The sequence below is a fragment of the Salvelinus alpinus genome, chromosome 29 (assembly GCF_045679555.1).
Source record: "Salvelinus alpinus chromosome 29, SLU_Salpinus.1, whole genome shotgun sequence".
NCBI classification, from domain to species: domain Eukaryota; kingdom Metazoa; phylum Chordata; class Actinopteri; order Salmoniformes; family Salmonidae; genus Salvelinus; species Salvelinus alpinus.
In genome coordinates this window covers 21,039,243-21,062,265 of record NC_092114.1, presented here as the reverse complement: position 1 = coordinate 21,062,265, position 23,023 = coordinate 21,039,243, and the positions used below count along the sequence as shown (strand labels likewise).

General features: G+C 43.2%; 1 protein-coding gene across 3 annotated transcripts in view; it reads left to right on the top strand.

The window, feature by feature from the left end:
* The window catches only part of LOC139559291 (neurabin-1-like), a 119,028-nt gene extending 103,856 nt beyond the window's left edge, over nt 1-15,172 (top strand). For 2 of the 3 annotated variants that reach the window (XM_071375156.1, XM_071375154.1), the window contains exons 14-19: nt 309-429; nt 2,706-2,754; nt 7,822-7,941; nt 8,518-8,541; nt 8,844-9,026; nt 9,593-15,172. In XM_071375156.1, coding sequence (XP_071231257.1) covers nt 309-429; nt 2,706-2,754; nt 7,822-7,941; nt 8,518-8,541; nt 8,844-9,026; nt 9,593-9,796 — 701 coding nt within the window. In that variant the 3' untranslated portion in view covers nt 9,797-15,172. The remainder of the gene's footprint in view (nt 1-308; nt 430-2,705; nt 2,755-7,821; nt 7,942-8,517; nt 8,542-8,843; nt 9,027-9,592) is intronic. The other variant, XM_071375157.1, reaches the window with a different exon arrangement.
* Nucleotides 15,173-23,023: the final 7,851 nt, after the last annotated feature.

Below are 23,023 nucleotides of genomic sequence, written 5' to 3'. Positions count from 1 at the left end.
ACATCATAAACCATTATACTTAGTTTTACCCACATCAATAAAGGGATAGGTAACTCATATTTTAGTATTTTGCTCATTAGTCCAGTGTTAATATAATCCCCCAAAAATGGTACATGCCATAGGTCCAGTACAGAGCAAAAACTGTTATGATGATGTGGGCAGCATCGTACGAATATGAATGCGGAACATACATTGTCTTCAATGATGACTTCAGAGAAAGTCACGTCCTTGATCACAATGTAGTGATGTTAATACTTGTTGCTGGAGGTTTGCATCTCTTTCTTGAACCTTTCTGATGATGTGTGCAGGGTCTCAGTCTCCTGTGGTGTCCAGCCCCTCTGTCAGCCTGGACGATAAGATCCCCAGGAGCGGTCTGGACCCACTGACACGAAGCAAAGGGAATGACCGCAGAAGCTCACCAGGAAACAGGTACTAACCATCTCTCTGCCACTGTGTTCCTCTGGCTACAGGGTGAAGTTTCCCCTATGTACACATCTGTGTGTGTCTGTGTCTGCACTTTTTGAAAAAAAGGTCATATCTAGAACATAAAAGGGTTCTTTGGCTGTCCCCATAGGAGAACCCTTTGAAGAACCCTTTTTGGTTCCCGGTAGAACCCTTTTGAGTTCCATGTAGAACCCTTTCCACAGAGGGTTCTACATGAAACCCAAAAGAGTTCTATCTGGAACCAAAAAGGGTTCTGTTATGGGGATAGCCAAAGAACCCTTTTGAAACCCCTTTTTCTAAGAGTGTTCATCTAAATCCCCACTGTGGCTGGCAGCAGCTGCTGTGACTGCAGACAACAACACACCTGGGTCTCCTACACAACCCACAGAGATCACTGCACACCCCTCCCACCCCTAAAACCACCCTTCCATCCCACCAAAACCACCCCTCCATCCCACCAAAACGACCCCCCAATCCCACAAAACCACCCCTCCATCCTACCAAAACCCACCCCTCCACCCCACCAAAACAACCCCTCCATCCCACCAAAACCACCCCTCCATCCCACCAAAACACACCAATCCACCCCTCCATTCCACCAAAAACCACCCCTCCATCCTACCAAAACTCACCCCTCCATCCCACCAAAACACACCAATCCACCCCTCCACCCCTCCATTCCACCAAAACCCACCCCTCCATCCGAACCAAACCCAACCCTACATCCCACCAAAACCCACCCCTCCATCCGAACCAAACCCAACCCTCCATCCCACCAAAACCCACCCCTCCATCCGAACCAAACCCAACCCTCCATCCCACCAAAACCCACCAAAATCCACCCCTCCATCCGACCAAACCCCACCCTCCATTTCTTCAAAACCCACCCCTCCATCCACCCCTCCATTTACTGGTGTGATTCTCTCTGGGGTTACAGGGGTTTTACTGGTGTGATTCTCTCTGGGGGTACAGGGGTTTTACTGGTGTGATTCTCTCTGGGGGTACAGGGGTTTTACTGGTGTGATTCTCTCTGGGAGTACAGGGGTTTTACTGGTGTGATTCTCTCTGAGGGTACAGGGGTTTTACTGGTGTGATTCTCTCTGGGGGTACAGGGGTTTTACTGGTGTGATTCTCTCTGGGGGTACAGGGGTTTTACTGGTGTGATTCTCTCTGGGGGTACAGGGGTTTTATTGGTGTGATTCTCTCTGGAGGTACAGGGGTTTTACTGGTGTGATTCTCTCTGGAGGTACAGGGGTTTTACTGGTGTGATTCTCTCTGGGGGTACAGGGGTTTTATTGGTGTGATTCTCTCTGGAGGTACAGGGGTTTTACTGGTGTGATTCTCTCTGAGGGTACAGGGGTTTTACTGATGTGATTCTCTCTGGGGGTACAGGGGTTTTAATGGTGTGATTCTCTCTGGGGGTACAGGGGTTTTACTGGTGTGATTCTCCTTGGAGGTACATGGGTTTTACTGGTGTGATTCTCTCTGGGGGTGCAGGGGTTTTACTGGTGTGATTCTCTCTGGGGGTACAGGGGTTTTACTGGTGTGATTCTCTCTGGAGGTACAGGGGTTTTACTGATGTGATTCTCTCTGGGGGTACAGGGGTTTTACTGGTGTGATTCTCTCTGGGGGTACAGGGGTTTTACTGGTGTGATTCTCTCTGGGGGTACAGGGGTTTTACTGGTGTGATTCTCTCTGGGGGTACAGGGGTTTTACTGGTGTGATTCTCTCTGGAGGTACAAGGGTTTTACTGGTGTGATTCTCTCTGGGGGTACAGGGGTTTTACTGGTGTGATTCTCTCTGAGGGTACAGGGGTTTTACTGATGTGATTCTCTCTGGGGGTACAGGGGTTTTAATGGTGTGATTCTCTCTGGGGGTACAGGGGTTTTACTGGTGTGATTCTCTCTGGGGGTACAGGGGTTTTACTGGTGTTATTCTCTCTGGGGGTACAGGGGTTTTACTGGTGTGATTCTCTCTGGGGGTACAGGGGGTTTTACTGGTGTGATTCTCTCTGGGGGTACAGGGGTTTTACTGGTGTGATTCTCTCTGGGGGTACAGGGGTTTTACTGGTGTGATTCTCTCTGGGGGTGCAGGGGTTTTACTGGGGTGATTCTCTCTGGGGGTGCAGGGGTTTAGTAACTCTGGCACTCTGTTTGTAGTTGTTTGTCCCAGTCTGTTGTTCCCAACCTATTTTCACACTGTTATTGTATCTCAATGTTTGATCTGTGTTTTCTCTACTAACCCATGTTTCTTTTCCCTAGTTCCACAGAGCCCACCGCTGAGAATAGCCCAGAGAGGCTCACGGCCAAGGTATGTGTGTGAAGAGAAACCCAAACTGTGTGTCTGTAGTGGTACTAGACTAGCCAGGTCCCATGATGTACGTACAGTAACTCTTCTGTCATTGTGTAGATGATAGGCTGATGATAAATCAAATCAAATCAAATCAAATTTTATTAGTCACATACACATGGTTAGCAGATGTTAATGCGAGTGTAGCGAAATGCTTGTGCTTCTAGTTCCGACAATGCAGTAATAACCAACAAGTAATCTAACCTAACAATTCCACAACTACTACCTTATACACACACACAAGTGTAAAGGGATAAAGAATATGTACATAAAGATATATGAATGAGTGGTGGTACAGAACGGCATGGCAAGATGCAGTAGATGGTATAGAGTACGGTATATACATATGAGATGAGTACTGTAGGGTATGTAAACATAAAGTGGCATAGTTTAAAGTGGCTAGTGGTACATGTATTACATAAAGATGGCAAGATGCAGTAGATGATATAGAGTACAGTATATACATATGAGATGGGTAATGTAGGGTATGTAAACATTATATTAAGTGGCATTGTTTAAAGTGGCTAGTGGTACATTTTTACATAATTTCCATCAATTCCCATTTTTAAAGTGGCTGGAGTTGAGTCAGTATGTTGGCAGCGGCCGCTAAATGTTAGTGGTGGCTGTTTAACAGTCTGATGGCCTTGAGATAGAAGCTGTTTTTCAGTCTCTCGGTCCCTGCTTTGATGCACCTGTACTGACCTCGCCTTCTGGATGATAGCGGGGTGAACAGGCAGTGGCTTGGGTGGTTGTTGTCCTTGATGATCTTTATGGCCTTCCTGTGACATCGGGTGGTGTAGGTGTCCTGGAGGGCAGGTAGTTTGCCCCCGGTGGTGCATTCTGCAGACCTCACTACCCTCTGGAGAGCCTTACGGTTGTGGGCAGAGCAGTTGCCGTACCAGGCGGTGATACAGCCCGACAGGATGCTCTCGATTGTGCATCTGTAGAAGTTTGTGAGTGCTTTTGGTGACAAGCCGAATTTCTTCAGCCTCCTGAGGTTGAAGAGGCGCTGCTGCGCCTTCTTCACAACGCTGTCTGTGTGGGTGGACCAATTCAGTTTGTCCGTGATGTGTACACCGAGGAACTTAAAACTTTCCACCTTCTCCACTACTGACCCGTCGATGTGGATAGGGGGGTGCTCCCTCTGCTGTTTCCTGAAGTCCACAATCATCTCCTTTGTTTTGTTGACGTTGAGTGTGAGGTTATTTTCCTGACACCACACTCCGAGGGCCCTCACCTCCTCCCTGTAGGCCGTCTCGTCGTTGTTGGTAATCAAGCCTACCACTGTAGTGTCATCCGCAAACTTGATGATTGAGTTGGAGGCGTGCATGGCCACGCAGTCGTGGGTGAACAGGGAGTACAGGAGAGGGCTCAGAACGCACCCTTGTGGGGCCCCAGTGTTGAGGATCAGCGGGGTGGAGATGTTGTTACCTACCCTCACCATTTGGGGGCGGCCCGTCAGGAAGTCCAGGACCCAGTTGCACAGGGCGGGGTCGAGACCCAGGGTCTCGAGCTTGATGACGAGTTTGGAGGGTACTATGGTGTTAAATGCTGAGCTGTAATCGATGAACAGCATTCTCACATGGGTATTCCTCTTGTCCAGATGGGTTAGGGCAGTGTGCAGTGTGGTTGCGATTGCGTCGTCTGTGGACCTATTGGGTCGGTAAGCAAATTGGAGTGGGTCTAGGGTGTCCGGTAGGGTGGAGGTGATATGGTCCTTGACTAGTCTCTCAAAGCACTTCATGATGACGGAAGTGAGTGCTACGGGGCGGTAGTCGTTTAGCTCAGTTACCTTAGCTTTCTTGGGAACAGGAACAATGGTGGCCCTCTTGAAGCATGTGGGAACAGCATACTGGGATAAGGATTGATTGAATATGTCCGTAAACACACCAGCCAGCTGGTCTGCGCATGCTCTGAGGACGCGGCTGGGAATGCCGTCTGGGCCTGCAGCCTTGCGAGGGTTAACACGTTTAAATGTTTTACTCACCTCGGCTGCAGTGAAGGAGAGCCCGCAGGTTTTGGTAGGGGGCCGTGTCAGTGGCACTGTATTGTCCTCAAAGCGGGCAAAAAAGTTGTTTAGCCTGTCTGGGAGCAAGACATCCTGGTCCGCGACGGGGCTGGTTTTCTTTTTGTAATCCGTGATTGACTGTAGACCCTGCCACATACCTCTTGTGTCTGAGCTGTTGAATTGCGACTCGATTTTGTCTCTGTACTGGGACTTAGCCTGTTTGATTGCCTTGCGGAGAGAATAGCTACACTGTTTGTATTCGGTCATGCTTCCGGTCACCTTGCCCTGGTTAAAAGCAGTGGTTCGCGCTTTCAGTTTCACGCGAATGCTGCCGTCAATCCACGGTTTCTGGTTTGGGAATGTTTTAATCGTTGCTGTGGGTACGACATCGTCAATGCACTTCCTAATGAACTCGCTCACCGAATCAGCATATTCGTCAATATTGTTGTTGGACGCAATGCGGAACATATTCCAATCCGCGTGATCGAAGCAGTCTTGAAGCGTGGATTCAGATTGGTCGGACCAGCGTTGAACAGACCTGAGCGCGGGAGCTTGTTGTTTTAGTTTCTGTTTGTAGGCTGGAATCAACAAAATGGAGTCTGATAAGCTGATAGGCTGATGTTTGGCTTCAGCACAGACAGTATGGTTACCAGGCTGGTACTGGACCATGTGGGTTTAAACTATTGACATTGATTAAATACTGTAGACTCTGTCTGCGTCCAAAATTGCACCCTCTCCCCTACATTGTGCCCTGGTCAAACGTAGTGTACTATGTAGGGGAGAGCGGGTGCTATTTGGGAAACCAACATTGATTCAATACTGTTGGCACGGTGATCAGAAACAGGGCATCTACATGATAATACGTATTGACAGTGCTCACGGATGTGTTCTAATGCAGATAATACCTAAAGGCTATTTATTGTGTTGCATATTGTTTGTTCACGTTGCATTGATTTAACCTGTGTCTGGTTTTGATGCGTTTAACAGAAATCTCTTACATGGCCCCACTTCTTCTCCTATTCATATGACTTGGTATTGTATTTATTTTTGTTTGCTCCAATCATACCCAATCAAACAGAATACGAACAAGTACTGTACATAGCAGGGCATGACACGGTCAAATTAGCATATTCATATTGTACTTCATCAAAGTTAATTTCAGTAATTTACACAAATATAGAGGCATGTTGGATTAGACTGAAGTTAGTTAAATCAAATGGAAATCTGAACAGTAATGAATCATTCATAATTTCTTCAAGAATGTGAATCAGCATTTATTTTGTTATTTTAATTTCAGAGGTTGGGTTTTTGCGTAACAGCATTTCTCTTTCAATCACATTATCTGGCTCTCACTTTGTGACTGGCTGTTTGATTTGTCCATAGTAATTCATTAGTTAGATATTCTTTAGCCACTGATGTTATCAATCAAGTTATAGCAATAGGGAAATCACTTCAATATATTATCGCATTTTTTGCATTTTTTGTCTTTCATCCTTGATACATAACCTTAAGGCAGAGCCCGGCAACAGTCGGCCCGTGGGCCAAAACCGTCCCGCAGGGGATTTTGTTTTGCCCCCCAAAGTTTATAGTAAAAAAAATACTTTAAAATCACCTGGAATTCAGCTTAAAATGTGTTTAATTTAGGAAATCTGTTCCCAAGTATTCACACAAATAAAAGAAGAGACACAATTGTGTCTCAGTGTAATCAAGGTATGAAATGATTGTTATTTTTGAAATACAATCTCTTTCTGGGCTTAGTTGTGGTCAATTTGTAGTGTACAAATTGTTATAATTATTTTCTGGCCCCCGACCATCCCCACCAACAAAGATCGTCCCGGGGCTGAATCTAGCTGCCTACCGCTCCCCTAAGGTGAGGTTCACAAACCTCAAGGCTGCACAACAGGGAATCACTAATGGATGGTGTGCATCTGGCTCAAGCTTTTCACCCCAAAAAAGCAGCTAGTTACCGAGCTCAGTGGATCCAATCTGGCCACAGACAAGAGAATCAGACAGACTTACAGTACCTCAAATCACAAGGAGGGTTATGTTTGTGCAGACATCTAATGAAGGCTAGCGCTGACACCATGTTGACTAAGGAAAGGCCACCTTGGGCGGTAGGTAGGTAGGTCTGGCCAGCTGTAAGCTTCAGAGATTAAGATGCCCCCAGTCAGTCTGCCAGACAGAGTTAATTATTGTTATCACTGGGGACAGGGAGAACTACTGAGGTCTCGCAGGTAAACACACACACACACACATAAACACACATGCACGTGCACACGCGTGTTCAGTCACACACACTCACACACACACATGCACATACATATACACAGACCGACATATGCACATACACACACACACACTCACCCACACTCTCTCTCACACACACTGCTGGGGGAAGATGACTCAGTTCAGCTACAGATACCCAAACAACAACTCAAACCACAGTAAAATTGCTTAATTATGCAGTATAATATCAAAGTTATATTTCATTACGTCACATCATTGAATAATAAAATATGTCTCAGAATTAGCAATAAGTCCACACAATATGTATGTAACAGTCCGTCCTGTCTAGTCCATCTATTCATTTTGAAATCAGCAGCAAATTACATCAACAATGGAATTTAGTTGCTTTGGATTAAAAACATTACACAACAAAAATGAATTTCTTTGTGTTGAGAGGGGAATACAATATTTGAGATGGGCTCCCGAGTGGCACAGCGGTCTAAGGCGCTGCTCCATGCTAGAGGTGTCACTACAGACCCTGGTTCGATTCCAGGCTGTATCACAACCGGACGTGAATGGGAGTCCCGTAGGGCGGCGCACAATTGCCCAGGTTTGGCCGGGGTAGGCCGTCATTGTAAATAAGAATTTGTTGTTAACTGGCTGGGCATGAAATGGCACACAAACTTTTGACCAGGGCCCATAGGGTACTAAATAGGGAATAGGATGCCATTTTGGATGTAAATAATGTTTTGACTAAGGACTAATAGACTTCTGCATGGTGTTGTGCTCCATAGGGTCCTGTGGTGAAGGATGATCTGAGCACCAGCAGTAGCAGCTCAGTGGAGGTCAGTGGTCTGCTGACTGAAGCCAAGATGTCCGGTCGCTCACACACCCTGGTGCTCTCCTCAGACGAGGTGAGAAACAAAGATTTGATCCCACATAAAGTATCAACCCAGTATCAACAAGCAGTAGTTATTGAACTATATTTTAAGTGCCTATATTTCACCACATAGTGCTCCTGCCATGCCAAATAACATCTGGTTGCCAAGTTTCCGGACTGTGTAACAATGGTGTTCGAATGACCTGTTTCCTGTTTAATTCCTTACAACTTATATTCAATTTAACTAACTTTGATGTAAGCAACGGTAGGTTCACTATTCAGACATTTTGTATCTTGTATGTACCCTGTAGCAGGGTCTCCCAAACTCTGTCCTGGGACCGCCCCTGGGTACACGTTTTGTTTCTTCCCTAGCTCTAGACAGCTGATTCAAATAATCAAAGCTTGATGACTAGTTGGTAATTTGAATCAGCAGTGTAGTGCTAGGACAAAAACCAAAACATGCACCCAGGGGGCCCAGGACAGAGTTTGGCAGACCCTGCCCTGTAGGCCTGTAAAGGGCACCATTGTGTGCCCTGTTCCACTGCTGCTACTGTGTTTTTGTATTGACTGGCCTCTCCTGTCCTGTTGTCCCCCGTGCTGCCATGTTCAGAGTCTGGATATGATAGATGAGGAGGTAGGATCTGGCTCTGAACGGCTAAAAGGAAACGTGTTTACATCACACGCCTCCATCCATCAATAATTCTCATATTGTTTTAACATACCGGTAGATACTCCAAAACCTTGGGACTGCATGTTTCGTATGTGATGTTCAGTCTTCAGCATGCTGTCAACACCTATTCTAAACATTTAGAAATTATTCATTTTAAATCACCCATCACTATGTGTTCGCTCTCGTTGCTTCATGTGGAGAGAGAAATAATGGTTTAAGAAAGCTTGGTTCTCTGTAGACCTCCAACCGTGTGTGTGTGTATCTAGATCCTAGATGAGGGCCAGTGCCCCAAGCAGCACCAGTGGCAGAACCTCATTGTGACAGAGTGGACCTCCCAGCAGGTGTCCCGCTGGCTCATGGGACTAAACCTGGAGCAGTACATCCCAGATTTCATGGCCAAGAACGTAGACGGAGACCAGCTACTGCAGCTGGACAGTACTGACCTCAAGGTAAAGGGCTGAAACCTGTGTTAATGTGCATATCCAGCTGTGTTAGTTACGTTGGGATTCAATCTGAGGTGCGCTATAGAGCACCGCACTATACAGTTGACAATGTGCCTTTTAAAAGCATTTTCCCCGACGTTCGCAGAGATCACATTCATGGTAAAGGATCATGTCAGCTCAAGCATAAAAGTCTGTTAAAGTGCGCTGCTCTACAATGTGCCTTGGATTGAATCCTGGCCTTAGTTACTAGTAAGTTACTAGTATCACCTTCTTTACATATTGTCATATTAGGGTGTTTGGTGAAACCCGCCAAGCTACAAGTAGTTTAACTTTTTAATATAGTAACTGATTCTGAATACATTTCTGTCATTAGCTTCTATACTTGCCCTGAAGCTTTGGGCCAAAGATATTAACTGTAAAAAAACGGGCAAAAATTGTTACAGCTCGTGATGTATTTTATTAGACCCTAGCTGCTGCGTTCAATTCCCTGCATTCCCTGCATGTGCATCTCTTCACCCCCCCCCCCCCCCCGATCTCTGACCCTTGTCCTGTGTGTGTGTGTTGGTGTACAGACCCTTGGCGTTGCCTCCTCCCAGGACCGGGCTCTGATCAAGAAGAAGGCAAAGGACCTCAAGGTCCTGATGGAGAAGGCTCGGAGGAACCGGGAGAAACTGGACAAACAGCGAGAGAAGCTCCGTAAGAAAGAGCTGGAGCAGCAACAGAAACAGGCCCACAAACCCAGCCACTCCGAGATAGCAGAAGGCGCAGCAAAGTAACCCATGGCTTTAAGACCTACCTCTCCTTGTCTTTCTACCAACAACCACTACAAAGTAGCATCTCCAGCGATAGAAACAGTCACCAGAACCACTGAGCTAAAATACCAGATGTATTATGTGAGATGTCAATTGATATAACCAGAGATACTTTTAAGGAGGAGATGGGGAAACTCCAGTGGAATCGTATTAATGCTCATTGTGTACGTTGCCCATGTGTCGTCAATGGGCCCGCGGTGCATTCTCGGGGCGATTCTGGGACATTGAGAGCTCAATTGGGTGCTGGGTCAAAAACCCAACATTACAAATCTTTTCCGAGATGTGAGATAATTAACTTGTTCTGTGTAATATCGTATAGCTTTGGAATCGTGACATTACGTACTTTTGAGGAAGATAGGCAGGTTTCTCGATTCATACCCTGACTTTGAGAATTGCGTGACGGTTTGCTTAGCAACAGCGTGATGCAGCATGACAACGTGAATGCGATTGGTTGACAGTCTGCTGTGCTGAGTGGGGCGTTATATGTTCCTCCATTCATAGCCCAATGCGATTCCCATCTCCTCCTTTCTGTAATATCTCTAGTATAACACCTAACAGGGCTTGAGTTCAGGCTGTGGAGTTCAGTGCACTACTACTGGAGGCTGTAGCGCTGGAGGCCGTCACGCTACTGTACCACCGAACAAATACCAAAATGACCAGACAGTTGGATAGTAAAGATGCTGCCCACCCACCTGCCTACCTTTCATCTCATTGTACATCCTCGTAGGTCAGCGTTTCCCAAACTCAGTCCTACGGACCCCAAGGGATGCACGTTTAGTTTTTTGCCCTAACACTACACAGATGATTCAAATGATCAAAGCGTGATGATTAGTTGAAACCAAAACGTGCACCCCTTGGGGTCCTGAGGACCATGTTTTGGAAACCCTGTCATAGTGTTTCCAAACCTCCACCTCCATTACATATTATTTATTTTGCTGTAATTCAGGTTTATTTATTCATTCGGAAAATAGAAACCCCCAAATATATCAGCTTCACACCCGTCTGTGTTCCTCCTCTTTTTATGATGTGTTATATAAAACACCTTTAGACATAATGACAATGTACATATATGATCATATAGAGAAGTCTAATGTGCCATTTTTTATCAAATGAACATGTATATTCTGTGCAGATAAATCGATGGATTTATGGAATCTGAATCTTCCCATCATAGCTCTGATGAAGCACATACTCTACAAATGACCAGTGTAGGGGATAGTGAATGCAATACCCAGATCTCACCACTAGGTGGGGCAATATCCAGATCTCACCACTAGGTGGGGCAACCAACACCTAGATCTCACCGCTAGGGGTCAGGGCTGTGTGGTGGATGATGGGGCAATACCCAGATCTTACCACTTGGTGGGGCAATACCTATATCTCACCATTAGGGGTCAGGTCTGTGTGGTGGATGGTGGGGCAATACCCAGATCTAACCACTAGGTGGGGCAATACCTAGATCTCACCATTAGGGGTCAGGTCTGTGTAGTGGATGGTGGGGCAATATCCAGATCTCACCACTAGGGGTCAGGTCTGTGTAGTGGATGGTGGGGCAATACCTAGATCTCACCACTAGGGGTCAGGTCTGTGTAGTGGATGGTGGGGCAATATCCAGATCTCACCACTAGGGGTCAGGCCTGCTCCTTGACTCCTACTACTGGAGAATGATGGCAACACTGGAACTACTCAAGAGGAACTGAAGTCTATTGAATAGACAAGTTAAAGTCTTACTGGAATAAGAACCAAGTTTGTGGGAGGAAAACGTATTTATACTCCTTACTGGAACTACAATGGAGATCTCAACACTGGAATTCCAACTACTGTATGAACTAAACTCTTTAGTTTGCTAACAGTAAACTGGCCTCTGCATCGCATTAGAGCACTTCACACTATGAATGACTAAGGACTTAGTGAGTGGCCTGATTCCTCTTAGTGTGAAGTGAACAGTTCCATGAATTTGTAACATACCAGACCCTGCTCCAAAAACAGGATGATGTAATTTCAAAGAGAACATAGCTTCATCAACCTGTTTTCAACCTCTTTCTGATACTCTCTAAATCGGGTTCTCAAAGTGGGGTCGCGGAGGTACAGTAAGGTTTAAGAGGACAGATCTAAAATATATACAGTACTTGTCAAAAGTTTGGACACACCTACTCATTTGAGGATTTTTCTTTATTTTTACTATTTTCTACATTGTAGAATAATAGTGAAGACATCAAAACTATGAAATAATACATATGGAAACATGGAGTAACCAAAAAAGTGTTAAACAAATCAAAATATATTTTATATTCTAAACAAGTAGCCACCCTTTGCCTTGATGACAGCTTTGCAAACTCAACCAGCTTCACCTGGAATGCTTTTCCAACAGTCTTGAAGGAGTTCCCACACATGCTGAGCACTTGTTGGCTGATTTTCCTTCACTCTGCAGTCCAACTAATCCAAAACCATCTCAACTGGCTTGAGGTCAGGTGATTGCGGAGGCCAGGTCATCTGATGTAGCACTCCATCACTCTCCTTCTTGGTCAAATAGCCCTTACACAGCCTGGAGGTGTGTTGGGTCATTGTCGTGTTGAAAAACAAATGATAGTCCCATGAAGCGCAGACCAGATGGGATGGCGTATCGCTGCAGAATTCTGTAGTAGCCATGCTGGTTAAGTGTGCCTTGAATTCTAAATAAATCACAGACAGTGTCAACAGCAAAGCACCATCACACCTTCTCCATGCTTCATGGCGGGAAACACACATGCAGAGATAATCTGTTCAACTACTCTGCGTTTCACAAAGACATAGCGCTTGGAACCAAAAATCTCACATTTGGAATCATCAGACCAAAGGACAGATTTCCACCGGTCTAATGTCCATTGCTTGTGTTTCTTGGCCCAAGCAAGTCTTTTTTTCTTATTTTTGTCCTTTAGTAGTGGTTTCTTTGCAGCACTTCGACCAACATTTTGTGTAATTGTTAGATATTACTTGTTAGATACTACTGCACTGTCGGAGCTAGAAGCACAAGCATTTCGCTACACCCTCAATAACATCTGCTAAACACGTGTATGTGACCAATAACATTTGATTTGATGAAGGCCTAATTCACGCAATCTCCTCTGAACAGTTGATGTTGAGATGTGTCTGTTACTTGAACTCTGTGAAGCATTTATTTGGGCTGCAATTTCTGAGGCTGGTAACTCTCTAATGAACATATCCTCTGCAGAAGAGGTAACTCTGGCTCTTCCTTTCCTGTGGCGGTCCTCATGAAAGCCAGTTTCATCATAGCACTTGATGGTTTTTACGACTGCACTTGTAAGAAACGTTTTCTTCGTTCTTGACATTTTCCTCATTGACTGACCTTCATGTCTTAAAGTATTGATGGACTGTCATTTCTCTTTGCTTGTTTGAGCTGTTCTCGCCATAATATGGACTTGGTATTTAACAAAATAGGGCTATCTTCTGTATACCACACCTACCTTGTCACAACACAACGTATTGGCTCAAAGCATTAAGAAGGAAAGAAATTCCACAAATAAACTTTTAACAAGACACTCCTATTAATTGAAATGCATTCCAGGTGACTACCTCATGAAGCTGTTTGAGAGAATGCCAAGAGTGTGCAAAGCTGTTATTAAGGCGAATGGTGGCTACGTTGAAGAATCTCAAATATAACATATATTTTGATTTGTTTAACACTTTTTTTTGGTTAATACATGATTCCATATGTGTTATTTCATAGTCTCTATGTATTCACTATTATTCTACAATGTCTACAAAGGGGTGTCCAAACTTTTGACTGGTACTGTATATACAGTACATTGAGAAAGTATTCAGACCTCTTGACTTTTTTCCACATTTTGTTACGTTAGTTTTTTTCTAAAATGCATTAAATAGTTTTTTTCCCTCATCAATTTACACACAATACCACTTAATGACAAAGCAAAAACAGCTTTTTAGACATTTTAGAAAATGTATGAAAAAACAACAACTAAATATCAATTTTACATAAGTATTCAGACCCTTTACTCAGTACTTTGTTGAAGAACATTTGGCAGCGATTACAGCCTTGAGTCTTCTTGAGTATGACGCTACAAGCTTGGCACACCTGTATTTGGAAGTTTCTCCCATTCTTCTCTGCAGATTCTCTCAAGCTCTGTCAGGTTGGATGGGGAACGTTTCTGCACAGTTATTTTCAGGTCTTTCCAGAGATGTTCAAGTCCGGGCTCTGGCTTGGCCACACAAGAACATTCAGATACATGTCCCGAAGCCACTCCTGCTTTGTCTTGGCTGTGTTCTTTGGGTCGTTTTCCTGTTGGAAGGTGAACCTTCGCCCCAGTCTGAGGTCCTGAGCGCTCTGGAGCAGATTTTCTTCAAGGATCTCTCTGTACTATGCTCCGTTCATCTTTCCCTCGATCCTGACTAGTCTCCCATTCCTTGCCATTGTAAAACATCCCCACAACATGATGTTGCCGCCACCATGCTTCACCAAAGGGATGGTACCAGGTTTCCTCCAGATGTGATGCTTGGCATTCAGGCCAAAGAGTTCAATCTAAGTTTCATCAGACCAGGGAATCTCATTTCTAATGTCCTTTAGGTGCCTTTTGGCAAACTCCAAGCGGGTTGTCATGTGCCTTTTACTGAGGAGTGGCATCTGTCGGGCCACTCTACCATAAAGGCCTGGTTGGTGGAGTAATGCAGAGATGGTTGTCCTTCTGGAAGATTCTCCCATCTCCACAGAGGAACTCTGAGGCTCTGTCAGAGTGACCATCGGGTTCTTGGTCACCTCCCTGACCAAGGCCCTTCTCCCCCGATTGCTCAGTTTGGCCGGGCGGCCAGCTCTAGAAAGAGTCTTGGTGGTTCCAAACTTCTTCCATTTAAGATTTATGGAGGCCACTGTGTTCTTGGGGACCTTCAGTACTGCAGAAATGTTTTGGTACCCTTCCCCAGATCTGTACCTCGGCACAATCCTGTCTAGGAGCTCTACGGACAGTTCCTTCAACCTCATCGCTAGGTTTTTGCACTGTCAACTGTGGGAACCTTATATAGACAGGTGTGTGCCTTTCCAAATCTTGTCCAATCAATTTAATTTACCCCTAGTGGATTCCAATCAAGTTGTAGAAACATCTCAAGGATGATCAATGGAAACAGGATGCACCCAAGCTCAATTTTGAGTCTCATAGCAAAGGATCTGAATATTTATGTAAATAAGGTATTTCTGTTTTTTTATATTTAATACATTTGCAAAATTTCTAAAAACCTGTTTTCACTTTGCCATTATGGGGTAATGTGTGTAGATTTATGAGGAATAAAATAAATTTAATACATTTTAGAATAAGGCTGTAACGTAACAAAATGTGGAAAAAGTCAAGGTCTGAATACTTTCCGAATGCACTGTATATATATATATATATATATATATATATATATATATATATTTATTTTAAAAAATATACACAATTTTTTTCATGTATATTACTAAAAACAGATTAAATGACTTTTGGCCAAGGGATCTGTGGAATAAGTTTAAAGTGTGTAACACAATGTAATATTATTCATCTACAATCTATGTTCTTAACCCTGGGCAACATGGGCCTTGGAGGCTCACAGGGATATTGGTATCCACAGTACTCCACCAATGATACATTTTTCAACTCATTACTATTCCTCCAAACTGTTTATTTAAAACCTAAATGCACTGTAATTTAAGCTTTAAAACTGCTAAGTTTTCTCTCTGACTCATGGCAAATTGTGTAGACTTGCAGGATATTAGTTTTAAAGTTGCAAGAAAAATGTATGTCGCTGCCTCATGGCAAAATGTGTAGAATTGCAGGAAATTAGCTTGAAAACTGCCCCAAAAAATCTCTCCGATGCCAATAGGTGGGCCTTTGAAATGTTATTTCCCATGGTGCTTTCAAGACAACTGGGAACTCTGAGGTCAAATCGTGACGTCATTGATCTTCAGATCGGAAAGTGAGAGCTCTAGGAGGCCCGAGTTTCTGACTTGGAATTCCGAGTTGGATAACAGTTCGGCGCTAGTTTTTTTCAGAGTTCCCAGAATTCTTGAACGCACTGAAGTCTGAGGTCGGAGATTTCCGAGTACAGAGTTCCGAGCTCCCAGTTGTCTTGAATGCAGCATTTGTTCATCCAGCCGTGTAGACTACTGCAGATGTCTCTGATGAATTTGCTAACACAAAAGGGATCCCCAACCCCAAAAAGTATGAGAACCCCTACTCTAAATAACTAAAGTAAAACCCAACCGCTGCCTAATTTTTGCAACCCTACCAGCTTCTACCCGATTGTCTCAAAGCTGGCAAATAATATGACCATATCTTTTCAGATGATTCTGTTTGTGTTTTATGCCCTGTGATTACGAAATGGCTAGTTTTCCATGATTGGCATTTTTAGAACAGGGCATAATGTTTATCCCACTACCTGTGTACACTGAAACATGTGAAGAAAGATACAGAATCTGAAAGAGAGGATTACATTTGTGTGTAGATTCATCATTGACTCAGTTTCGCCACAGTACATACACAATTACTGAGATTACAAACGTTCCACTAGAATAGATACATACACGCAATACAGTCCAACCGTTTTGGATTTAATATTTCTGTTTCATAGATACCTTTCCATCAGTTTTTTTAAAAGGACGTTGACATACAGTACCAGTCAGAAGTTTGGACACACCTACTCATGCAAGGGTTTTTCTTTATTTTTACTAATTTCTACATTATAGAATAATAGTGAAGATATCAGAACTATGAAATAACACATGTAATCATGTAGTAACCAAAAAAGTGTTAAACAAATAAAAATATATTTTATATTTGAGATCCTTAAAAGTAGCCACCCTTTGCCTTGATGACAGCTTTGCGCACTCTTGGCATTCTCTCAACCAGCTTCATGAGGAATGCTTTTCCAACAGTCTTGAAGGAGGTCCTACATATGCTGAGCACTTGTTGGCTGGCTGCTTTTCCTTCAGTCTGCGGTCCAACTCATCCAAAACCATCTCAATTGGGTTGAGATCAGGTGATTGTGGAGACCAGGTCATCTAATGCAGCACTCCATCACTGTCCTTGGTCAAATAGCACTTACACAGCCTGGAGGGTTGTTTTGGGTCATTATCCTGTTGAAAAACAAATGATAGTGGCATATCGCTGCAGAATGCTGTGGTAGCCATGCTGGTTAGCATGCCGGTTGATTTGACCATGAAGGCCTGATTGTTTCCTCTGAACAGTTGATGTTGAGATGTGTCTGTTACTTGAACTCTGTGAAGCATTTATTTGGGCTACAATCTGAGGTGCACTTAACTCTAATGAACTTATTCTCTGCAGCAGAGGTAACTCTGGGTCTTCCTTTCCTGTGGCGGTCCTCATGAGAGCCAGTTTCATCATAGCGCTGGATGGTTTTTGCGACTGCACTTGAAGAAACGTTCAAAGTTCTTGACATTCTCCGCATTGACTGACCTTCATGTCTCAAAGTAATGATGGACTGTCGTTTCTCTTTGCTTAATTGAGCTGTTCTTGCAATAATATGGAAATTGTATTTTTCCCCAAATAGGGCTATATTCTGTATACCCCCCTACCTTGTCACAACACAACTGATTGGCTCAAACACACTCAAAATGTACTTTTAACAAGGCACACCTGTTAATTGAAATGCATTCCAGGTGACTACATCATGAAGCTGGTTGAGAGAATGCCAAGAGTGTGCAAAGCTGTCATCAAGGCAAAGGGTGGCTACTTTGAAGGATCTCAAATATAAAATATATTTTGATTTGTCTAACACCTTTTTGGTTACTACATGATTCCATATGTGTTATGTCAAAGTTTTGATGTCTTCAATATTATTCTACAATGTAGAAATTAGTAAAAAGAAAAACACTGGAATGAGTAGGCGTTTCCAAACTTTGACTGATACTGTTGTTGTAATTACGTTTTATGCAATATGTGTTTTGAATATATTTTAAGCTCATTTGAGTCATTATGTTCCATTATCTTACCCAGGAATCATCATTTGTTCATGTTTACATACATTGTATAGCCATTGAAATGTCTCCATGATGGTGATGCTGCTGTTGTAATGGAGTAATGTGGGGTAGGTGCAACATAAGACAAAACAATTACAAGGCTTTGAATGAGAGGTCTAACTGGTGTCTGCAAGTGGCCACACAACTCTCTGAAGTGTTCACAGTTCCTAAGTAATTCCAATGCACTTTTATGACTCAAAAAGTCTTCAGCCACTCTGCCCAGAAAACGGGCTTTGGTGATGAAATTTAACTTCCTTATGTTATATAATACATTTGTACCAAGACAAATATGGTTATTCATGTTATGAATCTTTCAGTGGGGTCTTTCTCTAACATATCAAAAAAGTTGGATTTCATAACCTAATAGATCCGACTATAAACACCGAGCTCTGTTGACACAGCGGTGCAGGTTTCTCATAACAACTTTTTAGGATTTTACCTTTTGTGGTTGTCTTCTTCAAGGTTGTTTCTGCGGGTTGCAAAAAGGTAAATTGGCGTGACACGAACTGAATTAAATGTAAAAGGCTTTGAAAATGGAATGCTTGATGTATGCTCGGCGCTCCGTTGACATTTCAAAGAGATACGATAGTTTTTTAGAGAAATCTACTAAGACCAAGAATTAATATGAAAAGTCTATAATAAAATATGAAAATACTACATGTTATGTCTCAAAATCGATATCCATCTTACTTCTATATTATTTTATGTCCCGTGGTTTCGAGAAGAAAGATGAGTTCAACGGGAAAGTGAGCTTGTCAAGTAGCCTTAATTTTTGCACAGAATCCTGCCTAGCTAATGTGATGCAATTTTCGAGATTTTGTAAAACGTTTTTTCTCTGACCTCCATTGATTTAGTCATCCCAATTCTGGACATCCTACATGGGTAAAAACTCCAATAACTTCTTAGAGGATTATCTATACATTTACATATTATTTTATCCATTGTTAAAAATATGCCTTTTTAATTGGACACCCTATATAACGTTCTTTTTTTTGCTCTCCTACCTGTGCTATTGAGGAACTAGAGCAAGCACCCTTGTTTTGTTTGGAACATAACCTTGCATCTGGCCGTCACAGAATTACTGTTTACGCAATCCAAAAACGGTCCATAAATCGCAATCTGGGTCAAGTGGGCATAATTTGAAAGCCTGTTCTATTGCCAGCATGACTAGCTAAATTATGAAATGTGACATTACAGTGTTAGGCTTTCACAATGCAATTCAGGGACACAGATCAGCATTTTGGTGCGCATAGAAAGGGGTCGTGAGTGCATTCAGGTGCGTGTGCTGCGGTACATTTACTTCACAACAGACAAACATAGGTTCATTCCGTTCAGAACACCCAATGGTATAACGCCATGTCATCTTGTAACTGTACATCAAACATAGTGATCATAAACATTGACACTGTATCTGACATTAGTTTTATGATATGGAAATGTGAAGTGCACATTTGGACTCTGGTGTTTAGCTTGCTTGTTTGACATCAAGGCAGTATTTATAATCCTCAACGTCTCATCTTTCAGAATACATAGAGTTCTCTTAATTTACAGCATTTCCCCACTCAGACAACAAAAACGTTGCCCAATTAGCTGCAGGAACGGGGCAACTTGTTGCGCACAGTACTCAAATTCAGGACGCCTGTCAGTCAAAACCCATACAGAGCAGTGAAGTGTTGAGGCTGAGGTCTGACATCATGTATAGCATGTTACTGTACAACCACAACGTTCCAATTTAGGCATTTATCAGCGCCCAAATCTGTCATTTTCAACCCATATGAGGGTTGAAGGGATAGTTCACTCTCCCCCAAAAATACATAATCATCATCACAGTTTTTTCTCTTTACTGAAAGTGCTCTATCTTAATAAAAACTTGACTGCTGAGTGAACTGTCCTTTTAAAGGCAAGTATACCTTGTGTGTTGGTGGATGGGATAAGAGACAGAAATATGATACCTCCGTAAATTGCCACTTAGTATTGGTATTAATGTTTATATGGTATTATTTATTAGTTTATGTTAAAAACAAAGCATCTTGTATATCGTTTATAATAACTTATGCAATATTAGTGTATTAACGCATTATTATAATATCAAGTAATTGTATGATTACCCTTTTGCCAAAAAGTTCTAAAACAAATGTTCATAAAATGTTGTAAAAAGGAAAATGATGATCATCAAATCGAGTGATTACCAATGATTGAAGTTTGTATATTAACCCGATTTAAATGGCATAACCTGAGCAAAACAAATCTCCCTCTTCCATTGTTATTGTAGTTGCGGCATCCTTTCTCTCAATCTAGTCCAGTACTACTCTTATAACAGAGCGTCTGGCCTTATGACGAAACACTACTCCAACCTATTCCCAACGCTCACCTGCCCAGTCTACCGTTGGACAGCATTCTATGACTTTTGTATGTACAGTAAAAGTTGAAAGCAATATGCTGTATTAACCCTGAAGAAGCCTTGTTTTCTACTGCGTCAGTGTGCAGCTTGTGTACAGTTTGTGTGGGGCTGAGGGGGTGTTGATCTGTCCATGAGAATGTTCTGAGAGATAATCATGACTGCTAGGCTAGCTGCATTAGTTCACACAAAAAAAGCTGTGCTTCTTTTTCCCCTCTTTCTTTTTTCTCCTTTTCTTGCTCTCCCTCTTTTGCATTTTGAAAAGTTGAATGGGCAGCTATCTGTCACACTGAATAAAATGGAACAGAGTCACTGTCATTGTTCCGTCGTTTTCCGTTTCCTCTTTTTTACTGTGTTTAGCCTCATGCAGTTGTCCCCTGTTATTCATGTTGGAACCGTACTATGAAATCCTGTACAAAAAAAACAACATGTTGAAGGTAAAGCTTTTAAAAAAAATTCTCATGTCCCTTTCTAGCTCTGGTCCAGGGCGATAGTGCACGTTCCTCTAGTCTAGTACACTCGGAGGCAGAGGCAACTGGTCGTTGTTGTCATAGCGTGATGGACCAGAGCTAGTCCTGTAGCTGTATGAAGAACCCCAGGATGTCTGTGTAAGCCTACTGCTATGCACCATTTATGACATCATCAGAAGGTGCCTCCATGCCTTGGTGAGGGCAGTAGTAACAGCAGGAGAAGAGAAGGGACAGTGAGGAGCTGCTGACCCACAGACAGCAGACTGTTAGGAGAATCAAGGCCGTTTCCTGGAGGCCCTACAGACCAACAACAAAGTGGAAGTCCTGGAGATACTCTACACTACCAACCTGGATATCGACACTGCTGCTGGAGGTGGAGGACAAACACATGGTCCTGGCCTCATACAAGCAAGGCAGGGTTGTGGTTGTGCTAGCCTATGGTTGTCCTAGTCAGTTTTGATTCCAGACTAGGGTTGTGCATGGTAGGAGTATGCAGGAACTAAGGTAAAGGCATGGTTGTGATCAAATTTCACGCATGGTAAAGGTGTATCCTACTGCCACTGTTGACTGACTAATGTAGGCCTCCATGTGTGGTTCATTGGGGATTTGATAGATCACACATATCAGCTTGTAAATAGTAGGGGCATTGTGTTAACTCTATCACAGGAGGCTGGTGGCACTTCCTTGGGGAGAACGGGCTCTGGTAATGACTTGTAGTAGAATCAGTAGAATGGTAACATTTACATCAAACACATGGTTTTCAGGTGTTTGACGCCATTCCATTTGCTCCATTCCGGACCTATTTTTCACCTTTATTTAACAAGGTAGGCCAGCTGAGAACAAGTTGTCATTTACAACTGCGACCTGGCCAAGATAAAGGCCATCCTCCCCCCAGCAGCCTTTTGTGAACTCTATACACACCTAGTGAACAGTGTCCTACTGCTACATCTGATACTCAGGGCATTGGTAGCAGCTTTGTGGCTACCTTGTTCTTTGCATTTGTTTAGATAGGGTGTGGTGGGTTATTTAACTGTCAACAGTGCTTACACAGGCAGGGAGGAGTACTGTAGGATACCACCCACTGGAGGGTGGTAGACCTCCATCAGACCCACCTAGAGTACACTGAGTAGGATGCCTTTACAGAGATATAAACTGTGAACAGGGAGAGTTTATAGAGTTGGAAAGGAGATGATAGACTTATTGTTGTCATTCTCCTCATGCATGCAGGTATATTCACTCCTGCTCTTTGTGCCATCTTGTATAACAATGTAAAGGTACCTTTACAAGGTAAAGGGACATACAGTTGAAGTCAGAAGTTTACATGCACCTTAGCCAAATACATTTAAACTCAGGTTGTCACAATTCCTGACATTTAATCCTAGTAAAAATTCCCTGTCTTTCATCACATTCCCAGTGGGTCAGAAGTTTACATACACTCAATTAGTATTTGGTAGCAATGCCTTTAAATTGTTTAACTTGGGTCAAATGTTTCAGGAATGCCTTCCACAAGCTTCCCACAATAAGTTGGGGGAATTTTGGCCCATTCATCCTGACAGAGCTGGTGTAACTGAGTCAGGTTTGTAGGCCTCCTTGCTCGCACACGCTTTTTCAGTTCTGCCCACAAGTTTTCTATAGGATTGAGGTCAGGGCTTTGTGATGGCCACTCCAATACCTTGACTTTGTTGTCCTTAAGACATTTTGCCACAACTTTGGAAGTATGCTTGGGGTCATTGTCCATTTGGAAGACCCATTTGCGACCAAGCTTTAACTTCCTGACTGATGTCTTGCGATGTTGCTTCACTATATCCACATAATTTCCCTTCCTCAAGATACCATCTGTTTTGTGAAGTGTACCAGTCCCTCCTGCAGTAAAGCACCCCCACAACATAATGCTGCCACCCCCGTGCTTCAAGGTTGGGATGGGGTTCTTCGGCTTTCAAGCCTCCCTTTTTCCTCCAAACATAACAATGGTCATTATGGCCAAACAGTTCTATTTTTGTTTCATCAGACCAGAGGACATTTCTCCAAAAAGTACGATCTTTGTCCCCATGTGCAGTTGCAAACTGTAGTCTGGTTTTTTTATGGTGGTTTTGGAGCAGTGGCTTCTTCCTTGCTGAGCGGTATTTCAGGTTATGTCAATATAGGACTCGTTTTACGGTGGATATAGATACGTTTGTACCTGTTTCCTCCAGCATCTTCACAATGTCCTTTGCTGTTGTTCTGGGATTGATTTTCACTTTTCGCACCAAAGTACGTTCATCTCTAGGAGACAGAACACGTCTCCTTCCTGAGCGGTATGACGG